Source organism: Tyto alba, unplaced genomic scaffold (genome assembly GCF_018691265.1).
Source record: "Tyto alba isolate M040663 unplaced genomic scaffold, T.alba_DEE_v4.0 Super-Scaffold_9, whole genome shotgun sequence".
Taxonomy (NCBI): Eukaryota; Metazoa; Chordata; class Aves; order Strigiformes; family Tytonidae; genus Tyto; species Tyto alba.
The window spans coordinates 27,423,832-27,447,512 of NW_024881330.1; the positions used below are offsets into that span (position 1 = coordinate 27,423,832).

At 35.9% G+C, this 23,681-nt stretch overlaps 1 protein-coding gene across 1 annotated transcript in view; it reads right to left on the reverse strand.

Annotated features, from left to right (window-relative positions):
• Positions 1-23,681, reverse strand: part of SLC26A7 (solute carrier family 26 member 7) — a 70,728-nt gene that overhangs the window by 15,975 nt on the left and 31,072 nt on the right. The window contains exons 5-12 of the mRNA XM_042785955.1: positions 21,002-21,154; positions 19,557-19,639; positions 17,802-17,949; positions 15,604-15,717; positions 12,472-12,549; positions 10,899-10,994; positions 3,751-3,857; positions 1,470-1,536 (exon numbers count right to left, since the gene is read on the reverse strand). Of these exons, the coding sequence (XP_042641889.1) occupies positions 1,470-1,536; positions 3,751-3,857; positions 10,899-10,994; positions 12,472-12,549; positions 15,604-15,717; positions 17,802-17,949; positions 19,557-19,639; positions 21,002-21,154 (846 nt within the window). The remainder of the gene's footprint in view (positions 1-1,469; positions 1,537-3,750; positions 3,858-10,898; positions 10,995-12,471; positions 12,550-15,603; positions 15,718-17,801; positions 17,950-19,556; positions 19,640-21,001; positions 21,155-23,681) is intronic.

The following is a 23,681-nucleotide window of genomic DNA, read 5'->3' on the forward strand; positions in this document are numbered from 1 at the left end:
AAATATTTTCCTTCCTTGTTTTGTGTAATAAGCTCTTGAGCAATTTGCTTTCTTAACAGAATGTTATTTTCCCCACTGTCTGCAGACACTAGTTTATTATTACTTGGTTACTGGCATTAGTCTTAATGATTACGGAAAAAAAAGAAGGGGAACAGTTAGTTTTAAAAAAAGACTTATAGGGATTTGTACAAAATATCTTATGAACTAATATGAAAAAAAGAAGGCAAATCAAATTTTGGTCACCCATCTCTGACAAAGTTACTCCAGCATTTTTCTTAAGAATGAAAATTGATATAATAATTGACAGCTGGGCCAGCCTCAACAACAATGTTTTCAATTCATATTACAGAGTCCTCCCCATTCTCATGTACCTTTCACATTCCAGCATTGTTCAGCATGCCAAAACAGTAAACACTCCTAAGCCAAGTTCAGATTTTGTGCCCAAGATAGCTCTGATGGAAAACTTTTGCCAGAAAAAATAAATTATTTAGAGAGCTTCTTAATGGTGAGGTAATAACTGCCGAGCACTTTTCTTACTGATACATAAGACCCTTCATAAGCATTAGGAAAGGAAAGAGGACATAGTAGAAACTGTCACAGCTGAGAAGTCAGCATGTCCTAGTGATGGGACTCAGTGCTGAAAGAACACATGGTTCTACTTCTCTCTTGGCTGCTGATCTACCATTTCATATTGGAGGAGGGAGTTCACCTCTCTGGGTCATTACCCTTCTCTTCTTACCATGGGCCTGACCACAAGCAACTTTGATAATAATCGTAATGAGAATAACTGAAGGAATTTAAAATCTCTGACTGGTAGTTTTAATTTTGTTAAGAAGCAAAATTTTAAAAGCCCAGTCTTTGTGAGAGATTCTTCCATCTATTTTTCTCATGAGGGTACCCTTGTTTGGGTACAGGGTGGTGAGATGTGTGGAGTAGTCTGTGACAACTTCATGCTGCTGTCCCTCCTTCCCCGGCCACACACGGTGTCCTCTGGAACAGTCCGATTACAAGGGACTGGTGGCAGAAGACCAGTCAGAAAAGAGATTGTGGATGATGAAAATATCAAAGGACTTTCAGGAAATGAGGAAATCTGATAAGAATTTAGAGACAGCTATTGCCTGCTCAGATGGCCCTTGCCCTCGCTGCCAAGAGATTTCCTTAGACTTAGGAATTAGGAAACTTTTACAAAAGCAAATCCTAACTTAAAAGTGCCAAATAAAGTAAGATAGACAGATCTAAGAGGACTTGCCTAACTTAACCTTGCAGACCAGCAGCAGAAACAGGAAACATTCCAATTTCTGATGCCCAGACTAGTCTTGTATTTATTACATCATACTGGCTTTAGATTTCAAGTGGTCATATCATAAAAATGTTCCCTTGACTCACTGATTACAGTCTGGTAACCAACTAGAGAAAATAAACAAATCTGAACTAGTGGAACACAGAAAAACAAAATAAAATAAACTTACACAATTATCTTCTGTTTTGTATTTATATTCCACTTCTTTCATGTTTTTCAAATTCAGTGTCTTTGCTCTGTAATCAACACACAGAGAAAATCTGTAAGGCAAATCATTAGCAGTCTTGAACAGAAACAGGAAGAGACACACCCTCAAAACTACAATGCAGAAGTTTAAAGTTGCGATGATGCAATCCGTATGTACTTTTGTGCATATAGAGCTTATTTTTGTGATAATGATCCAGTTAAAGAGTAAAAGCACATCTTAAAATTATAGAATATCACTTTGAAATTATAAATAATGAAAATTTCTGGTAAATAAAATCTTAAGTTTCATTACTGTTTTGTAGCTAGCCAGAGAGTTATTCTCAAGTCAAAGTAGATAGTATATAAACTACAACTTCAAAAGTACAGAGGTTTAATAGTTTTTTTACCTGCAAAATCATATTATAAGGAAAAGAGAAAAAAAAAAAGATATCAAGTAGGTATTGGTCATGAAAACTAAGGATGTTTTATTTGTCATTAAAATTGACGTATCCTTGTATGATGAAGCAGAACTCTGCACTCCAGCTATCAAAGTGGGGGACTTAACTAGAAAAGCCAGTATGCCTATGCTCTCTACACAGTCAGTGAAAAGTAAAAGCTGCCTCGAAAAAGCAGCTCAGTGTAGGACTCTCTGCTTCAATACATCATTTGCAGGAAGACATTTAACTGCAGAACAAGAAGACCATGAAACTATCTATCATATAAGCTCTATGCCTAAAGTTAAGCAATGGACATAATCCCAGGATACAAACATTTATTAGATGCATCAGTGTGCAAGGAGTATTTGCAGGTACTGGGGTTGGCTAAATGAGGCTTGCAAAATTCAGCTGTTCTCTCCTGTTTGCATAAATTGAGTTGTAGCTGCTGCTGGTTTTAATACATTGTGATACATGTTCCACATCCAGTACTCTGGCATTTGAATAGGAACTTCACAATAAATCATCTATGGTATTTTTCTTGCTTCACTTTTGCTGACACTTTTGCCCACAACTGGATGTCTTACTACATGTTCTCTTGCTAACCTCATCTGCACAGTACATATTTTAAGGCTGTTAGCTTGTTCAGTGCCTTTAAATTGCATGGACAATCATGTGCAACCTGACTGAAGATCAAAGGAGTCACTGGGAAGACTCTTATTTACTTCAACTAGTGCCAGTTTAAACTGAGGTCTCTGCTAGATCAGATAACAGAGGATTGTGCTCTTTTGTGTCAGATATCCCTCATTTTCTGCTGTTGGAGAACCTCACATTCAGAAACAGGGTTTAAACAACATGAAAACTTGCCTTTTCCTTTAGTAGCAGAATTTACCAAAAATTTAGTTTGCTGAGTAGCAGAAGGTTACCAAAAAGGTACTGATTTATCCAAGCAGAAACCATCTTCCATAATTTGTAATTGCCTTGAAATTTTGAGTTATTTTCACTCTGGTTCTGCAACTTATTCTATGAGAACAGAGCTGTGCAGAAATGGCTAACACCATTACCTTTAACAAGCATTAAATTCAGATGTCTATATTGTGTTTAATTTCAGTGGGATTCAATGTTCATGGAAACAACTGCCTGCAAGCAGCAAGTGATTTCCAGGACTAGTGAGCTATGGATTAATTTTGTAGTACAAAATGATCATGAACCTCAGCTGATATTTAACTTTTACTCATGATCCAAAGTAGAAATCGATATTAATATATGTGAAAGAATATATGAATTTGTGTTAGCTCTAGTTTCTTTGTCCTCACTTTTCTAATTCATACATAGAATTTATACCTTTCATTAGACATTAGAGTATTTGTAGTTATGTTTCATTAATATATATTAACAGTGCAACTGTCAACTATCAACTCCTGTGCAACATAGTATCTAGTATATAAAAGCACTTAGTACTAAGGCTTGCCAGACATAATTTATCCTTAAAGAGCAAATAAATATTTAATGGAAAAAGAATTATATTATTGACCTTTCTGTTGATCTTATGCTACCTTCACCTAATGAATCATACAGATGTGAAATACTAAGAGAAATCACAAAATAACTTCACAGTACGAAATTTTTTAGAGAACCTTAGCCTACAGTAAAAGCACAGGTGTGATTTTTCCTTTTGAATTGTCCTATCTTCTAATTTTCTGCAACTAAAACCCTTACGTTTCATTGTTAAATTTAGTATACTATATGTCTATCCTGACTGTGAAGCAATACACCAGAAAGAAGACATAGTGATGTGCTACTAGAACATTTCAATAAATTGTTTCTCACCTGGGAAAGCGGAAAATCACAATTACTATAGTGGAGGCAACACCATACAGCAGTCCCACATTAGCAGCGAAGCATATTGTAAACACGTAGGTACTAACCCATATGCTCTTTAAGAGGGGAAACAAAAAGAGGTGATTAGTTTTAAATTTTGTAACAATGTGCATTTTATGAATCAGAAGTAAAGACTTTTAAAACGAAGATAGTGTCTCAGAGGTGAACATTTGGATCTTTGAACTGGCAAATACTGAAGGCTGAATTATCAATTAAAAGAATGCCTCCCCATGGGAGAACACAGGTAACATGGCACTACTCATTCCAGTGCTCACAGAGGTTCCTTTCAGTTACTTAAAATAGCATATGTAGTTGCACTCACAGCATAATTCAGAATTAACTCAGTTGTTTTGTAAAATCTGTATTTTATTTTTTATATTGCAAGTTTTTGTCATCGTCTTCACTGCACACATTTAAAATCCTCCTTTCCTTTCACACAATGAGGTACCAAAAAATCCACATACAGAGAGCTCTTCTCCCACTAATTGTGTAAGTGGGAATCATAATTTGTAAGGAGGTAATTAAACTCTTTTTAATTAAAAAGCAGCATTTATCAGAGTACAGATGACTAAACCAACTCTATAACAAATAAAAATTATTGGGGAATTAATTTCTTCATATGGAAATGGCTAGAGTTCAGAATACTTACCAATCTTTAAATATTTGTTTAATAAAAATATTTGGATTCATTTTAAGTACAATTTTTTAAAAATAAAAAGACTCATATCTGAAACAACAGTTACTTTGAAAAGGGATTTAAAATATTAAAAACCAAAAATATTTTAACATTTCCATTTTTTTTAACTATTTTCTGAACAGAAATGATCACTTATATTTCCATACTATAGTGATGTGTATGGTTGAGATATCCAGATTTTACAATTAAAAGAAGAAAAGTGCAAATTATATGATTCCTTATACCAACCTAATGTCATCACATATTTCTTTCCTTGAGGGAGACTTAAGCAAAGACTGCCACTTAATCTTTATATTTAAAGTGCTAAAGAAGTATGGAAAGTATTTTCACTCCTCTAGATATACTGATCTCCACAGGTGCCCATTTCAACAATTACCATGATTCTTGTTAATGTTAGCAGAGGAACAGATCACATTACAATGGCACAATCAGTGTTAAAATTATCCTCTCCGATGCTTTCACTTGGCTCAGGAAAGCCAGAGACAATAGAATACTTTCAGCCTAACCACAGGAATTTTGCTTGAGCAAATTTCAGAACTGTTATTTTATGAATTATAAAATGTAAGTCATACCGTATTAATTTGTGCTTCACAGAGGACAGTGTTACATGAGTCTACCAAGAAACCCTTTCCTCCCTCATCTTCAAAATTCTAAAATACTGCAAAAGATTTTTCAGTCTCTTTAACGGCATGGCTGCTAAGTAAAGAGGTAGTTCTTTCTCTGAAACAGTGATCAATCTTCAGTTATATTTTAAAATGACTTCTTATTGTGTATTCTTATTGTTGTGTATCTATTTGCAAATAATACCTTTATGAGCAACAACCACTGAGTTCTAATTAATCAGTGAGAAAGTAATTCTAAGATTTACAGCTCCAATATGTATTTATAAAGGAGCTAGCTGGACATAAAGGGGTTAACCATGAACCTGAAATTCAGGTAGGATCAAGATTTAGCCCGTTCTGATAAGGCTGAGCCCTTGAAAACACCTGAGATCAGGCCATCCACCTCGGCTGCAGATCTGAGCCTCATCACATCTAACTAAATCACTGCTGCAAGACCTGCAGAACTTTTCTGTCTCAGAAGAAAACAGAAAGCATGAAAAAAAAATAGGAAGTCTATATAGGAAGAATCAAAGCCAAAAATGTTTAAGTACTGCCGAGTACTGAGAAAGTTAGTTTAGTGCCACTTTAGAAGCCTAGTATCTTACATCTTAACTGTAACCAGAGAATCCCATTGTTGTGGAGGATGAGCCAAAACAGTCATATTCTCATTTGTCAATCACCCTTTCAGTGCTTTGTATTGGCCTGGAGTCAGTACTTTTTTAGGTAGGGTAGCATCAAACTTGTAGAAAGAAGTTATGTTGATCTGATAGAAATTTTTTTAATTCATGGGTTGTGGCAAGGTTCAACAGAGAAGTCATAAAAATATCAAAGTTTTCTTTGCCAGCTTACTTCAGGATGGCTGTTATATACTCCTGAACAAATAGAATCTAATCTTCAAATCTTAGCAATAATGTGTGATAGGCACGTGTTATTCTCAAAAGTCGAAACAAAATCCACCTTCACAGTATATTTGTACTGTATTAATAATAATAAAAAAAAAATCCTAAAGAGGGAGAAAAGAAATAAGCAGAATATATGAATTTATGTTGAATCCTGTGTATATTAGAAAGTATCAGAGGCTTTGAAAGGTACCTTGAGTGTATATATATAGCAGCTGCCTCCAAAACTCTGTGGACAGTGTGTTTCCATCTAGACCTTTTTAATTTCATAGAGTCTACAAATCCACCACTGAGGGGAGTCTGAAAGGGGAACTTGGTAGGAAAAAACATATAAACAGAAGTGGGAGAATACTCTCTGCCAATGGCTAAACAATGCAATACTAAGGTACTGTGATGCTAAATGTTTCTGTACCACTTTGAAACTAGATTATAAATTTCCATTTCCATAGCAAACTGAGGAGATGTTCAGCTATTGTCCGAATGGGTAGGAGTCCTTTCACTTGGCATTAACTATCTATAGCACAGATGTGTACAGCTGGGTGAGTTGGCTAGATTCCCACCATAATCAGTGGATATTTGGTTATCGAAGTGAGGGAAATTCAGGATAGAGTTCATCTAACTCCTAACTGATTATGCTGGTGCCTAGTTGAGGAAGAGATGAATCATACCCTCTAACATGACTCGACTGACCAGCTCTGTACTGTCTATAAAGTGAGGATGTGGTGACTTGTTCAAATAGAGGCCCATGCTGCAGTCACCAGCAAGTAGCCAGAAGAAGAATCCTATTGAAGTCCTGTTCATTCACAGATTGCCTTGGCAGGGAAGATGCTGGAGTCCTGGAGGAGGCTCTGGCTGCAAGTAGATCGAGCAGCATTACTGTGCTCCCACGTCCTTCTGCAGGCAAATAACTGATGCATGCATATAACTTCAGGGCACCCTTCATCAAAACTTACAATTCAAGTGCTGAAGTGAAGACCACCACAGCCATAGAGCAGTAACTGCTTAATAGTAAAGTGGTGTGGTGGTTCTTTAATATAATTTTTCACAAGCATCCCATAAACAATGGTTTAGAGGGTATTTGTTTGCAAACTACCCTGGAGACAGCTGGACTGATATAAATATTATTCTTTAAAAAATAATTTATATGACAATCATTCTTTCAATGGATTAAGCATTTGTAAATTCCTCCCCACTCCACTGAGTCTAACTACAGCAAAAGTAATATAGCTCAGGGTAACATATTCACTAATACAGGAAAGATAGACAATCTTCCTACGATGTCATAAGCTAGAAGCATTCATGTAAAAGTATTATCATAGAAGAGATGGCTTCCTACTCTGTGGAAAACTGCTTATATAGCAAAGCACTCAGAGCTCTCAGAGCCCCCTCATGAATCAGGGCCCCTATATGATGAATACCTAAACAAATCTAAAAGACCACCTCCCTCATCAGCATAATATGTTAAAAAGTTCTAAAAATACATGAAATTGCACCAGTGTGCTCCAAAATTCCATGGAAGACCCTCCCTGAGCCCCCTCTTCTAAACTATTTTGACAAAATAGATGGACAGTGTGATCGATCCATGTCTCAGAAACTCACACTGGCAAGGTCTTGGAGGATAACTGTCAAAAATGAGACCCTCCTTGTTGGATCTACTTTAATTGCTGAATTAGTATAATTCCTTGCATATTTACATATTAATATATGTGTATACACTTACAATTCATATATCCATAACTGCCTCTCACATCACAACACCATGCTAGGAATATGTAAATTTAACCATAAATTGTTGTCATTCTTTCTGCTTTACAAGTCAGGTATACAACTTAGCTTTGTCTCAGCTGTAGTCATTTCCTCACCAAGTCATTTGTACAATTTTTTAACATTTTTTTCTCTTTAAATATCATAGTGTTTCTCTGTTGAATACCCCATGTCCCTGTTATATAATTAACTAATTAAAATAATCTTTATTCTATTGTCATTTTTCACTTAGAGCATCACCTTCTGAAATACTTTTTCCTCTTCTTCGGTCATCTTCATGTCCAACTATTAATAGCAAAAAGAAAATTTTTCTTCATCACTCCATTACCAGGCAGTAGTCTGCCTAGATTAAATGGCTGCAGCTTATCTGGCATGCTCAGCCTTAAAAACAAGAGTTAACAAGAACTTCACTGACCTTTTTACTGATACTAGGAAAGTGCACTGTCAAGCTGGAGAATAGAAAAGGGAAGTTAGTCAGGAAGTAGGCCTGCATAAGAAATTAGGTTTGCAGGAAGGATATGGAAATCAGCTTTTGATCTGAGGACCTGGAAACTGAAATACACTTATAGACAAATTCCAGATCAACTTCCTGGTAGTTCCCAAACAGGAGGCAAAAACTCAAGACAAATCATCCTGAGGTTAATGTACAAAACAGATGACACAGGAATTGACACCTTGGAAACAGCTGAAAGATGAAGACAGCAGAGGGAGGACAAATACTGTTATGCATACAAATATGTATATTACATATATAGTGGAATAGATCAATTATTAATATGAAATTGTTGAAGTCATCCAAGAAGGCGTAGGGACTTACAAAAGACCTTAACTGAAGCAAGAGACCTTTGAAGTTCATATGAATGCTGAGAATGACAGGAAAGGGCTCTTTGGAGTAAGGGCAGTGGGGTCCTAGCTGGAAATAAATTGAATATGATTTGAGAGGAAGGATGTAAAACCAGGACATTTCTGAGAGCTGATAAAAAACAAGTTGAAAGAAAACTAAAACAAATATATACAATAATATTTAGTTAATAATATTTAATATTAGCTACTTAAGTTTGTCAGCCTAGCTGCCTCTTGAACTCAGCTGCTCCTAAACATTAAATCTAGAAGAAAAAGTAATTCATTGATGAAAGGAGAGATTTTATAGAATCACAGAATATCCTGAGATGGAAGGGAACCATGAGGATCATCTAGTCCACCTCCTGAGCTGTACCTTTAAAGCTGTACCTCTTATATTTTAAAAGATTATATTTTATAAAGAACTAATCAACAAATAATTATTACTCATCCTGTTTGTGTTCAATGAGATGCTTAAAGAACTGTGAAGGAACAAGGTAACAAAGCCCATAATATTCCGTTTCCATGCACTGTCATTTGCCAGACCTATAAGCATAACAAACCTGACTTCTATGCTACAGGACACACACCCTTCAAAGAATCAGTTCCAGAAAAGACAGCTGCTAATTATTTCCAAATGTTTTGTTTGAGTGTCTATCTTCAAAACACTTTGGATAACCTAGGTAAAGGAACTGATTCACTTCTAATGTGCTGTCAGTTGCCGGTGTGACTCTTTTGGGGCCAAAATCAACACCAGTGTAGTTATTCAAATCATTGGGCTTGGTGGGGCTCCTCAGACCAGGCAGCAATGTAAGATCAGTGTTTCAAAGCAAGATGATTTACCCTGTCAGACTAAGGACTGATGGTACAACTACTTAAAAATAAATCATTGTTCAAGTATATTCAGCAAAAAAGACAAACCCAGATAACTCCCCCTCTCTATAACGTTTCTTAGAAATAATAACAGATGTCAGAGATGTAATAATTAACTACTCACCCATCCTTTTCTGCCAAAACCACAAAAGCAAAAATCAATCAGACTAGTCTATCTGTGAAGATACATCAAGTCTAGTGAGATTCCAGAATATCCTGCTGGAAAACTTAACTACTTATCTCAATACACTGATAGAGAAGCTATTTCTCTCTCCCATAACTACCAATTTTCTAAGTCCACTGCCCCCGAAATAATTCTTGATCCACATCATCCACAAATTGTGTCACTGGCAGTATGACTTAAACTGAAGATGAAATACAGTACAAGTGGTAGAAAATATTTTCAGAACTTTGCTGCTTGAGGAACATAAGACTTCATGAAAGATAGAGCTTTTCTTCTGGATGACTCAAAAACCCCCCAACAAACTAGTCTTTTGTGACAAAATGTGAAAAATCTCACACAGACAAACTCGATGATGCTTACTCAGCTCTGCTTTCCATATTGAAATCCATTACTCTCTTAAAAAAAAAAAAAAAAAAAAAAAAAAAAAAAAAGTTTTATTCAGTCTATACTTACCATTACTGCTGTAGAATACTGTCACTGGTGAGTTCAACAAAGTCCAATATTACCTCCAGGAACCTATATCTCCCACCACAGAGGAGGATATGGCCAAAATACCATTCTGAATATTTGTAGAGGTTTTGGTTTCACTAATAGTCTAATACATTCAAAAACTCCCTCAGAAGAGAAATCTAGAAGTCTTCCTAAACACGGACTCATCTTTAATCTTTGCTAGGAATTCTGTGCAAATATATGGTAGACTATTCAGACTGCATTAAACTAGATTTTCATGCTATCTCTTTCCATCTATCTGCTTTTTCTGATGTATTCTTCCTCACATACTGCAGAATCTTTTATTATGATCAAAGAATAGATACTCTGTTTGCAAAATCTGAAAGAGTTAAGGCACCCTAGGATGTGTAGTGTTTCCAGTTCTGTTTGTCCTGTACAGTCATTCCACATCCCCAGAGGACAAAGATACCAGAATCTCTTCAATAACGCTACAATAGCAAAAGCATGTTAACCAGTTAGAGAAGGCATACAAAATTAGATACACAGCTGCTCAGATTAACCTGACCTGTCTGTATACACATCTTTAGCATGAAATTGATTCTTTATCATTTGTTAAAATTCCATTATTTTAATACAATTGACATTACAGATGCTGTTGTTCTGAGACAGAAAATGCCAACAAAAACTCCTAATAATAATGGCTTGTATTTATCTCTTCTGGGGCCACAGAACTATTAAAGTTTATTTAGCAGGTCTCAGGAAAACCTCCTAGATTAAGTTTCACTTACCCAGTCTATTTTATCCATATTCCAATATTTTTTTAAGTCACGGAACTGCATTAGCATCCCCTTCAAGCCCACAACAATAATGCTTGCTAGCACACACTGCAAAGAAATAAAAAACAAAAGCCATTTGCAGAACTGGTACTGAAAACAAGTGTTCTTTCTTCAATTTATCAGTCAATATTATAAAAATTGTCAAAAAAAATAAGTTAGTGTTTAAAAATTGGGATAAGCACAGGTGTCTGTGACACAATGTAACAGTATCAAATGCATTTTTTTTTCCTGAAGGCAATCTATAAGCCACCTAATTGTGAGAAAAATGGCAGAAACTTCAGGACTTCCCAAGACTGTCCATGCGTCACAGACCAACTACATTCAGCCATAGTCTGTGGGACTCAGAAGCAAATCAGCACTCAACTTCTACAAAGCGAAGAATTTTAATTCCCCTTCTTCACCACCTAGAGAAGGCCTCTAGAGTAAAAACAAACATTAAGTTTGAGGCAAACAAAATAATTTATTGTTCTCCAAATTGGAAAGGGGGAGGAGATGGATGGAAAAGCCATCTGGAGCCAAATAAGATGGAGTACAAAGAGATGGACTTAAAATGCATAGTCAGAGAGGGCTGTAAAAACATAGTAGAAAATAAATACAATATCAATAAAGCAACATACAGAAAGTTTTTTGTTTTTTGTTTTTTTTTTTTTTAAATACGGGGAAAAAAAGCATACAGAAATCCAGTCAAAATTTACACATAATCCATATAAAAAATGAAGGGAGGAAAGCAGTATAGTAAGAAAAAGGACATATCGTGTACCTCTCTTCAAGTGTCCTTACTTTGCATGGTTAAAATTAACTATAAAAGGATCTGTGTTTGAAAAGTGAGAACCTTCATGTGACATGATATAAACAATAACACAAAGTAAATTTAAAACACAGTTGTGATAACATTTCACGTACAAACGTGGCAAAATTATGGATAATTTTGGAGCTTTATTTTGCATCTTTGACATGCCTCTAGTTAAAACTATTAATTTATATTACCAAAAGCTAGATATAGCTTATGTGAAAGCACATTTGTTGCTTTACAGAGTCTTAGTGCAGAAGATGTATTCCATGATGGAGATATAAGAATACTTCATAAACTTTCTGTAATTAAGTTTAGATCACTACCTACAATCATTTGTGTCAAATTTATCTGAAAAGCAAAGTCATACATCATATGTGTAACCAGAGAATAATTGTGGATCTTCGTTAATTTCTACCACAGTTTGTCAATTTACAAATACACAGTAATCTGGATATATATTCTTTATAAACCACATGCCAAAAGTAAGTAGAAGAGAAATGCTTTCTTATATACTTATGTGATAGCCTATATATGCAATTATGTATGTATCAAATCTATGTGTATTATGTTGTCACCTTTGTATTTTATGATTCTGAGACTTGATGTGACCTTTCTATTCTTTCTCTCATTGAAATTAAATAGAACTGTTTTAGAGGTAGTACTATCCTTCCCTTAAAGATAACAAGTAATTAAAAAATGTTTGACATAATCTTTAAAAGAGAAGTACTGTACCATAGGCAGCCAGTACAGCATTGGTCCAATTGCATAGATCACCACAAGAATTAATACACAAGAGATAAGGCAAGCCACCTAAAACAATAGACAAGAAAAACAGATCATTTAATCTAACCAAAAAAAAAAAACAAACAAACAACCAAACAATAAAATGTGTGAAAAGGACTAATTATCAAATATTGTAGACAAAGTCAAGAATGAGATGTTGAAGATGTTAGCTATTATCATACCTATGGGTTGCAGGTGCATATGATTTCAGTTTTAATCTCTGGTGATTACCTTCAGACAACTACAGTGAAAACATAGTAAGAGATCTCAACACCTGTACTTGACCCTGCTGACCGTGCACAGACACAGATCACAACATCACTTACACATTTGGTTATTAAATGGAGCATGTGTGTGCAATATTTCATCCCACAGGTTTTGCAGCACCCACTGTCATTCTGTATATTCTGTATATTTATAGCCATGCACTCTATGTTGCACTAAATAACACGTCTGTCATAGCAATGAGCAAAAATAATATATAGAGAACCATGTCATTATTTTTGCACAAGATTTCTAACTTCTTTTACTGGGATTAACACTAAAAGGAAACTATTGCGTCAATACAGAAACCACAATGATTTCCTGTTAACTAGAGTGGACTTCACTTCAGAAAATGTAGTAACTATTTTTAATATATATTTAAAAATCATAATTAATGCAGGTGACATAAGTCCAGACAAATATATGGTCTAAGAATTATATCTTTCTTCACAGTATTATATGGTATTAATCTGATGGAAAACTACAGTGAAATTGCAGACTCCTACTTCACTCTGACTGCTCATAAAGTAGAGTACTTCTGGTCTCATTAAGATACAGTCCAGATTCACAGAAGGTTTTTGACAATAAGTAGACAGATGCTCACTTTATTTTTATATCGATAATATGTTTCTTTACTAAAATAATTAGGTTTCATTTTAAGAGACAAGTTGTTAAAAACAAAACCAGACAAGTTGTTAAAACACTAGAAAATTAAAGCCATGGAATACTTAAAAATACCATCAAGAAGGATAGACAGAGTGTTTACAGAAAAAGGGACACAAAATCTGTGGTAAAGTCACAAGGAACTTTTCCCTCTTTTAGCCTTCTCAAAAAGAAACAAAAAAAAAGTGTTGATTCTATGTGAAGAACATTTCTAGCTCATGATACAGTCCCACACTTCTGTGTGATCCCAGGAAAAGATATCACTGAGGAATAAATGACATCACTGAATCCTAGGTATAGCCACTGGAGAAAAAAAGGGCTGCTCTGAGTCCCTGAAAGACTGCATTTCTTTCATGATGTACGTCAAAGTACACTGACTTCTCTCTGTGTAGTCAAAGCAACCCCTCACTCTTCTTTATGCCTATGATCTGACCAACATTTATTAGCGTGTTCTTTTCATCTCTTTGTTCTGCCTAGACAGCCCCAAAAGTAGAGGATTAAGTGGATGTGTTGCTTTCCAAAAAAAGAAGGTAGGAGAGAGAATTTTGTTTACGCATGGCCACACTGCAACTTTTGGATGCAGGCTCTGCTATACTGTGAAACCAATGGATAAACCTCAGCAGACACTTGTTATTTTTACCATGCACTTCCTACCTTGAAATCCAACTATGGTGGTTTATTTCCCCATTTTATATATTGAATAACCTTCTATTGAGGCCTTTGCCTACATGTATCAGAGCCAAATTTCTCGAATACCCTCTATGTCTTCAGGGTATAGGCCTTCAGGTATGGGTCTTCAGGTTACCTTAAAGCTTCCTTGGAAAAGCCATGATGCGGTACAACTGCAAATTGTGCAGTTGTGAACAGGGAATAGAAGAGGATGTCTGTGATGATGAGGGCACATGGCATGACATTGAATCCAACTAGAAGATATGAAATAGCTGATAGCTGTAGCTAAACTGTTTGCAGATATATGCTCTTAAAGATTATTATCGAAAAAAATATTCATTATGATTAATCAAGTTCCGAGTACTGTGTAGGCTAATTACCAAGTAATTAACATGTAGAGTTTTGAAATAAAGCCCTGTATCATTTCTTAGTACTGTGGTATCTCCATAAGAAATAATTGTAGGACACTGTCAAGAAGAAACAGTACCTATAGACTGTGCTTAGCCTTATTGGTTGTTCCTTGCAATTAATGTTCTTTACACAGGCAAGAGCAACAGTTATAAAAAGACAGTAGCAACAAACTCCAAAGGACATAACATTTATATGGCAGGATGCCACTGGTGGACCCCTGAGTTTCAGAGGAAGGAGGGAGAGGCAGTGCTTAGGGGGCTGCCCTGGGGTCTCCCAGCTGCAGTGAACCACGTGGTGCCATCACACGCAAAGCTCACAGATGAGTGGTGTGCTACCCCTCTTGTTCATGAGCACTATCCGGACAGGTAACAGCCTCACAGGGTCACAATTATCATTTTCGGCAATTGCGGTTCCTTCTTTTCTGAGCTACTGCAATAAGAACTTGTGGGTTCAGTTTCCAACAGTAGGAAATAGGCCAAAAATTCCTCAAAAATCTGAGACATCTCTGTGGGCTCAGTGTATACTGAAGGACAGAACAAGTACACCATATCACATGTCAGAATTTGGGAGATTACTTGTTTTTTTGTTTTTGTTTTTTTTTTAACAAGAAGCTCTTACGATTACTTTCAATGTATTTTGAAAATCAAATAGAAGCACTAAATTAAATCTGACTTTTTTCTAAAACTTCAGCTTAGCTTGTACCATTAAATCTATTAAACACCATTAGATGGCACTTTTGTTACAGTGCTGACAAATTCACATAAAACAGAAACACCTTGTGTATATGTTCCTGCAGTCTGAAAACAAAATTCCTAACTTCACTACTGCGACAGACTTCAGAGTTTATATTGAATTAAATAGATAAAAATGAAGAAGTGGAACCATTAGCTTTTCTAGTAAGACAGTTGCTGATCAGATGCAATTCCATGCAGATTGTTAAAAATAGCAGGGCAGAGTAATTTCCTGGGACAGAGAAAAAGGCAGAACAGGGATTACAATGGATAAATCAGTACAAGTTCCAGTGAGCAGTATCATAACCTTAATTCTTCTACATATTTCACTCTAACCCATTACCTGTGTCTTGGCGCCCGTACTGTATAAAAGTGCTGTCCGTCCCATCGCTGCAGCACTTGGTATGCAAAAGAAAAATGAAGGAATCACGTTGCTGAGGCCATGAGCCAAAAATTCCTGTAAAGTTGTTAAATAGAATATGTTTTTCTCCTATTGTTCTGTCATTTCATTTCTTCTTGCCAAGAAAGGAGCCCCCAATATAAATATTATCAATGACAAAGGATGACCATATTTTTTGAGGGAAAAAAATCACATACAAATTTGATAAAAGATGTCCCACCAGAATATATCTTTTCACAACGTAGAACTAATTTGAATAATAGAGCTGCTGAACTAGATTCATCAAAAGCAGGAGGCATATTTTGTTCACAGAATAAATGGTATTGTTAAGTTCTGAAGATGAAGTTCAACCAAAATATTTAGATCTTGATCCACATTTGCTTTTTAACAGACCAGAGTCTCAAATAGTGGGATCTGGACAGCATCCAGGTTGTTTCTGGCTTATGACCCTACTGGAAAAAGACAGCCACTGATTTTTTTTTCTTTTGGAGCGTGCTTTAGTGAAAGTGAAGCATGGTAGCAATACTATCTGCATGCTGTCTTTCATTACAGATGTATTTGGTGTTTACTAACAGACAAAATGCAGACACATCTGATTGAAGATTTATAGAAGAAAAAGTGGAGAAGCCACCTTGTATCTTCAGTCTAAGCTGAACAGTGTCTTCTAAGACAGACGCCCAACTTGGCTACCTACCATCAGTCTTCTTCCCCAGACTGTAAGAAGTTCATTTGTCTGCTGAGGGCAATGTGTAAGAAAAGACCTCAGTACTGCTAAAAGTGCCTAGGACACAAATGGTGTTGTATCCAGCCAGGGCAACACCTGAACATAAGTTTGTCTTCAAAGCATGGGACAGCACCACCTTAAAGCTCCCCAGCCAGCCTTGCACACCCACATGCCACCATGCAGAGCACTATGCCTGGCCCCTGAGTGCCATACAGCTACACCACCCTGCTGCCATTGTAGTCTCTGCTCTCATGGAGGTTTTGCACTTCTGCTCCATTATTTGATGCAGACATACACATCATTTCCAACACGTCAGCAATTAAGCTGTGTAAGCTACCAGATTTCCAAAGGTGCAGAGACATATAGATTGCTGTGCTCCGTTTAGTTCCCTTGAGACAATGCAGTATATTGCCCTGAAGTCTGACCTGTATTAAGCTCAAAGCATTTTCCCTTTGCTCCCTAGAAAACATGGCTCTGAAGCATCAACAGAAATTCATGGCCCAATGTATTAATTCTGAAAAATATTTGAGAGATCCAAGTAAACAAGAATATTCCCACTGTATTTTCCAATGACATAAGAGCTGTAAGGGACATGAACTGACGTAGTAAGACCTGTCTAGATAGGTGTCCAAATAGACCTTCAGCTGCTTTATGCAACCTTGCATCATTTATCCCAAACCACTTAAGAAAAAGGTAGAGACAGCATTTTCACCACTCAGTACTAGTCAGTTATCTAAAATTGAGCTTTTTTTTACCACAGTGCTTGAATTATGGTCTCCATGGATCTCCAGCTGGCTTGGAATTACCCATCTACCATGACAAACAGTGGGGTAATGCAGAAAGTAACTTCCCACTTTCATTTAAGCATGCACACTGTAAAGTGGAACTCTGCACAGAAAGCTCCTATGGATGAAGATTTGGCAGCACTCTGTGAACCTATCCTGCTTCTTTTATACAAATAAACCTTTATTTCAGATGAGACTTCTTTGCATAAGCTTCATTTTATAAAATCAGATATGTCCTGGGGCTACAAGTACCTGGTTTGTTTTTGGAACTGCTTTGCTTCTTTAATCAATGGCTGATTTAACATCTCAGCTTGTCTTTAAGAGCTCAGCTGCCAGAGAAGAAGCTGTCTTGTCTTAGAGCATTGAAAAACTTATTAACACCCAAACACTACACCAAATGCAGCATTACGAGATTATCTTGAAGGAAGTGCTTTACCAGAAGAAGCGGCAAAACCAACCAGGGTGTTCTGCAGGGCTGATTTGGACTAGATTTGGGTTTTACTGTAATCACCAGGAGGCCTCAGGATGCCATATGCAACATGCCCTTTCCTACTGGGCATTCATCTATAACACATTTCCAAAATGGTGAAGCAATTTCAAAGCTTACTGACAGTAAGAAGAAAGAACTTTACCTGGTTGTCATCCACACTGTATTTAAACTTTTTAGCAGAGCCTTGGGCAAGAGCCAGTGATGCTACATAACCAACCAGTGCTACTCCAAAAGCTTCAGTGACTACTTCAGTCAGGACATTCATGGGTGGTGTTTTCGGTGATGGTAACCTATAAAAGAAAAAGACAGTCCTTCAGTCCTTTTTGCAAAGCCTGGTACATAGCCTCAATATACCCGCAATTCATGAAAATATGAGAGAAAAAATCTTTGCATGCACAGCTAATTTTTGTAATACTTCTAAGGTGACATTTTTCAATATTTTAGATTAACAGGATCTCAGTTGGTGGGGAACTGCAGAGGAGAATTTGTAGGTGATGAAACAGTTTCAGATGTAGTATTCCATTTGTGAAATTCAATTTGAGAAATTATGAAGGGATCCTTATAAATTAGCTCCCTCATTGAGAGATAAAATCAGCAAACATTCCCTAATTTTGTAATAGTCAATAAAAGAGACTCTGCTGTATATTTTTTCTTTTCTATAGTTGACTTTCCCGTAATGTTTAATTTAAGCCTTATAAACAATTTAGTATGCATGTAGGATATGGACAGTATGGACATTTATTCCATCTAATGGAGACCTTCTAATGGGGACTGCAAAGAAATGCCTCAGTTAAGAACTGAACCACCCTACATTGTCTTTGTACTCCACAAAAAGACTTGTCACTCCAGAACACAAACCATACCTCCTAAGAGCCAAATTGTTTCTAATGCTCTCCACTTATTTTATTTCAGGTAAATACCTAAAAATACATAGGGATGATCCAGGCTCTGCTTCTGTTTTTCAATACTACAGAATATTCTCATATGAGGTTAGACAGAATATAAGCTCCTAATTAAAGCTGCATGAATATAATTTAACTGTTCATAACACATATCGAAAGGGCACACTTAGCAGTGTTTTAATCTCAAATACATAACATGCAATAGAATGTCCTAAATACATAAAAACAATTTTATTTCTCAGCAACTTTCCTTATTTTATTTATGTCAGTGCAAGCTGCCACACATGCACTCATGCTCTCTTGGACTTGTACTCTGTGAAATTTAGGGAAACCATGCAATTTCCAAAGGGAAGATTACACAGCAGCTGTACTATTCCTTACCAACCCTCCAAGTTTGAACATTCTCTCTGACATCTAATCTCACTTCTCTTTCCAGCTAACTATACTGAATATTTTTTTTTTCCTTCTCTTCAAAGTCATGGAGAAAAATATATCACTATCTGTAGTCAGAATGCTCTTTTATAGATTAAGCATATCTAAATCCTTTACATTTCATCAGAAACCACATTTTCTAAAATTACTGTATAAGTGAGTGGAGAAGAACAAAGTTTAGTAATCTACAAGCCTTGCAAGTCCTTTCTGCTAATAACCCAAGACAGCACACAAAGAGCAGGTTGCAATAATCTCGTAGAGAGTGCTCTGCCCTACTGTCATACCATCAGCCATCATCAGGTATTTAGTACCCATAATTTATTCCATAAAGTAATAAAAAAACTATGAAAATGTACAAGAAAGTCTGCATTTTTACGATGATATCTACACAGATATACCTTGTTAACATGCAGTTGAATTGTGAGACAGTATTTGAGGAGGTTGGAAGTGTACATAATAGATTTTTGCCATTTCTTATTTCAGAAAACTACTTTGACCTCTTCAGAGACTGTTCTCAGAAGTAAACATATTTAAAAGCCACAACCTAATAAAAAACACATTACCCTTTAGGAATATGTCCCACAACTTCTAGCCTGTAGACGTATTCCATATCAGCATAGTAGCAAGCAACAGATGCAGTGATTATCTATTGATTCAACACAGAAAAAAGATGTTATGTTTCTATTGCTTTTAGCTTCTCACATAGTCCCTATTATTTCCATACCTAAGCACATGACAGTGTTCATACATTTATCCTTAAATCAATCTAGTAAGACAGGGAAGTATCATTACGAAAATTTTTGCAAATGTGGAAGAGAGTCAAAAGAAACTAAAATCTGGACACAATAATGAATTTAGAAAAGATGGCTGAAGAAGGACTATGGTGGAGTTTATACATTCTATGTTAATGAAAAGGATCTATACAAGTCTCTGTAAAACCTCAGGAACCTTGCCAGTGTCCAAACTGCCTCTATGCAGACCACTGCCATTGACAGGAACAGCTTAACATAAATCATAGTTTAGGTGCTCCTGATGGTCTGATTCAGCTTATGTTCTCTGTTGACTTTGGCACAAAACACAGCAGAATATGTGGCTGCTTCCTATTTTTGTGTTCTAGCAGGTATAAATCTTGCTGAGGGAGAGGAAAGTTTGGCCCTGAGGAGTTTCAAACTCACTTCCCATTCTTTTTATGAGATGAACACACAAATCCCAATAGAACAGGAACAGGGTCCAGTCCATGATCCTCAGCTGGCTGGTACATTTTATCTAGTATTGTTTAAAAGGTAACACAGGAACAGATCTTAGAGCAGGGACTAGAAACACACAACCTCCTTTCCCAGCATTTTTCCCAAGAAAAATCATTCTTTTGTAAGTAACTTTTTCCAGCAAAAGAAGAGTGATTGTGATGATCCACTCTGAAAAGCACCTGCCATTCATTTTTTTTTTAGAGGTCTAGAGAAAAACAGATATCTTCCGTCCTGGTTCTTATTATTTGACGACATCTTAATCCTTAAAACAGGAATTTACAATACAAAATCTTATTTCAATTTAGCCTATGACACGTGAAAGGAAAACTGTAAGTAAAATTACAGAAAGCAACAGCATAGCTATTTAACTTTGTTGCAAATAAATAACAAGCAACATCTAAGCCACAGCTGCCCCCACAAGACTTGCCTGGAGTTACAACGTGCCAGTTACTTTTCATTTTCTATTTCAGACTTCTTACACTTTAACATTCTAGGCTTCATGTTCTTCGATTATGTAAAAAGTAGTAAACACATGAAAAATATTATACAAATTGGGAACGTATGTCACTTCTTTCTTAATTATTTAGCCAAACTCCTTCCTGTTCTTACATTTAACATACAGCCATGAAAATTAGCTATCCGTTTAATAAGTGGCAGGTGTGGCTGTGGGTAACTGTAGACAACACAGTAAAATTCAGCAGATTAACTGAACCACTGAAAGCTTTGTAAGCAAAAAGTCAGATATTTGATTTTGTACTTACCAAAAATAGATCGATGGGTAGAACAACTTTAATGTTTCTCTGAAATTTCTCATTCAGTTCTTTAACAAGTACAAGCACCACAATGCTCAGCAAGGAGAGAAGTAAAGCCTCCACCTGAACTGATCTGATATTCTCAAATATGTAGGCATAAATCTACAGTGATTAGCAAATAACAATCACAGGTCAAAAAATACACCATTTTACGTATACATAAATATATAAATACATGCTATGGCATATTCTACGCAACTTCAAATATGATAAATAACCTGTGAGATCTGAATCAGTACTACAGGATCTGAGTCATTTGACAATTTACTATTACTAGGGACTTATGAAAACTCAAAAAATGCAGAGAATATTTGTACATATGAATTTACAAAATTCTGTTGGTAAAAGCAAGAAAATTCCAGTAAATGTGATATGTATTCTTTTCTTATTCAGTCTCATTAAATTCAGTGAGATAAATGAACGTTGCACAAAAATGTTGAGAGACGCTTCCATGCAGATTTATCTTCAGTGTCCGTAGCTTATAATATCCATCAACTCTAATAGGAAAAATTACTTCTGAGGAAAAACTTTAAAAAAACAGAAAAGAGGGAGAAAGAGAAGGAAAGAGAATAACAAAAAGGAAAAGAAAAATGCAGTAATAGCTGGATGGGAAGAGAAGCAACAGCAATCTTCCTAGATGATCATCCTCTTCAGGTATTCCTCTCCAGTGCATGAGGGTGCCCATCCAAATATTTTTCCAGAGTAACTGTATAGCTTCAGCAGGACACACTCAGTCTCCCTCTTGGCTGCTTTTGCCCATTACAGAAAGAGTGCTCCATGGAGCACGCTTTGATCAGGTCCGGATGCAGCCCATACTAATTAGCTGTCAAGCTTGTGTACGCATGCTATTGTCTATTCAAACAACTAATGTTATCAACTAAGCCCAGTTTCTTTCGTTAGCATAAACTTATAAATTAAAAGCTGCAAAGCAAGAGGTAAAAAGAGGGTAGGGGAAGAAAGGGTGATTCACACATCAGTGGCAAATGCTTTCCAGGAGAAAGTCTCCACATCAAGGTGCAGGAATTGCAGGTTCAAGGGTGCGGGGGGGGGGTGGACCATGAGGTTCAGAGTCCTGCTGCAGCTGGCTGTGGGATGTTGAGGAAAGGCTACATCACTGCACAAGAGGCAGACTACAGTGTTAAAAGAGAAAGAGGAGACTGGAGTAGAGCTATGGAGCTGCAAATGGGAAGCCTTCAGATTTTCAAAGGTTAAGGTGTGGTGCAACATGCTGTGAGAACATAGTTAGAAAAATATAGTTGGGTCTATGATGAAGAAATGAAATATGGTACTGAATACAGGGAAGATAGAATAGAAATATGGATTAGGAATAGAATGACCAATGATGATGACTAATAAGGGTCTCTGATGATGAACACAATGTTGTAACAGACTCAGAAGAATGCAGTTGCCTTCACACCAGCATAGATGACACAGTGAATTGTAATTCCAGTTCCACTCTGAATTTGAGGATCCAGAAAATGAGGCATAAATCAGTATGATAACAAAGTAACTGAAAGTAATAAAAAAAAATTACAGGTTTACTAGAACAGTTAGAAGAGTTGAAAGAAGTTAGTTAGAGGGAACTTCTGTCCTGACAAACAAAGAAATAATCAAATCCCTATTACGAGTTATTTTCAGGACTCAGAAATAAAAACAACAGTCTATTGCCTGGAGGAACAGAGAAGCACAAAAATGGATATAATACAAATGTTTAGTAAAGCTACAGCGGAGGGGAAAAAAAAAGGTAAGCTTAGTCCCTTGAATCCTGCATTTATATTCTGGAAACTATTGTGTAGCCTAAAATGTAAACCATAGAAAGAACAGAAGTTAAAATCTAGGATGTAGATTTAGACTGCATCACAAGTAACTTCTTTTTAAACCACAACATTAAGGATAATAAAATCAAGCAGCTGAGGCTTTAAATAATAATATATATATAATTATATATATATATATAAGGTATTTTCTCTGGCAATGACTATGATTACCCTTAAAATAAATGAAAAGTGACACTTGTATTTTTATCAAAATAAAGATTAATAATTTTCTGTCCCAGAAAACCTATTCTCAAATACGTGTATACTGCTAACAAGATTTGACAGTTTGGAGTTTAAGTACAGATATTTATATTGGACAGGAAAAAGTACTAGAGAAATTATCTTAAGAAAGAACCCTGTTCTAGCAGAAAGGTGGTCAATATGATGATATTTTTTTTTAATACTGATCTGATTCTGTCACTCCTTGAAGAGATGATGCTCAATTTGAAGAATGATTAAATTAACTTCCTGATTTTTCCTCTCTCGCACTTTCTATTTTTGTAATCAATAAGGAAAAAAAACCATAAATTAAAACAAACAAACAAAAAAATAACTAAAAATGGTTACAGAAAAAGAGACATAAAGAGGAAAATTTAGTCCAGTCCTTTGAAATTTAGCCCTTGGACTTTTGATTAAGGATGTATAGCATAACCCAAATCAAACATTTCTCAGAACCCAGGAAAACATTTTAAAATCAACATGTTAAATAATATGATCTATATATGTCATAAATCCGAAGAATGGTAATTAAACCATGGTTTTTAACCACGTATTGCCCCACTGTAATCAGACAATATGTGGATTGTGTCTTG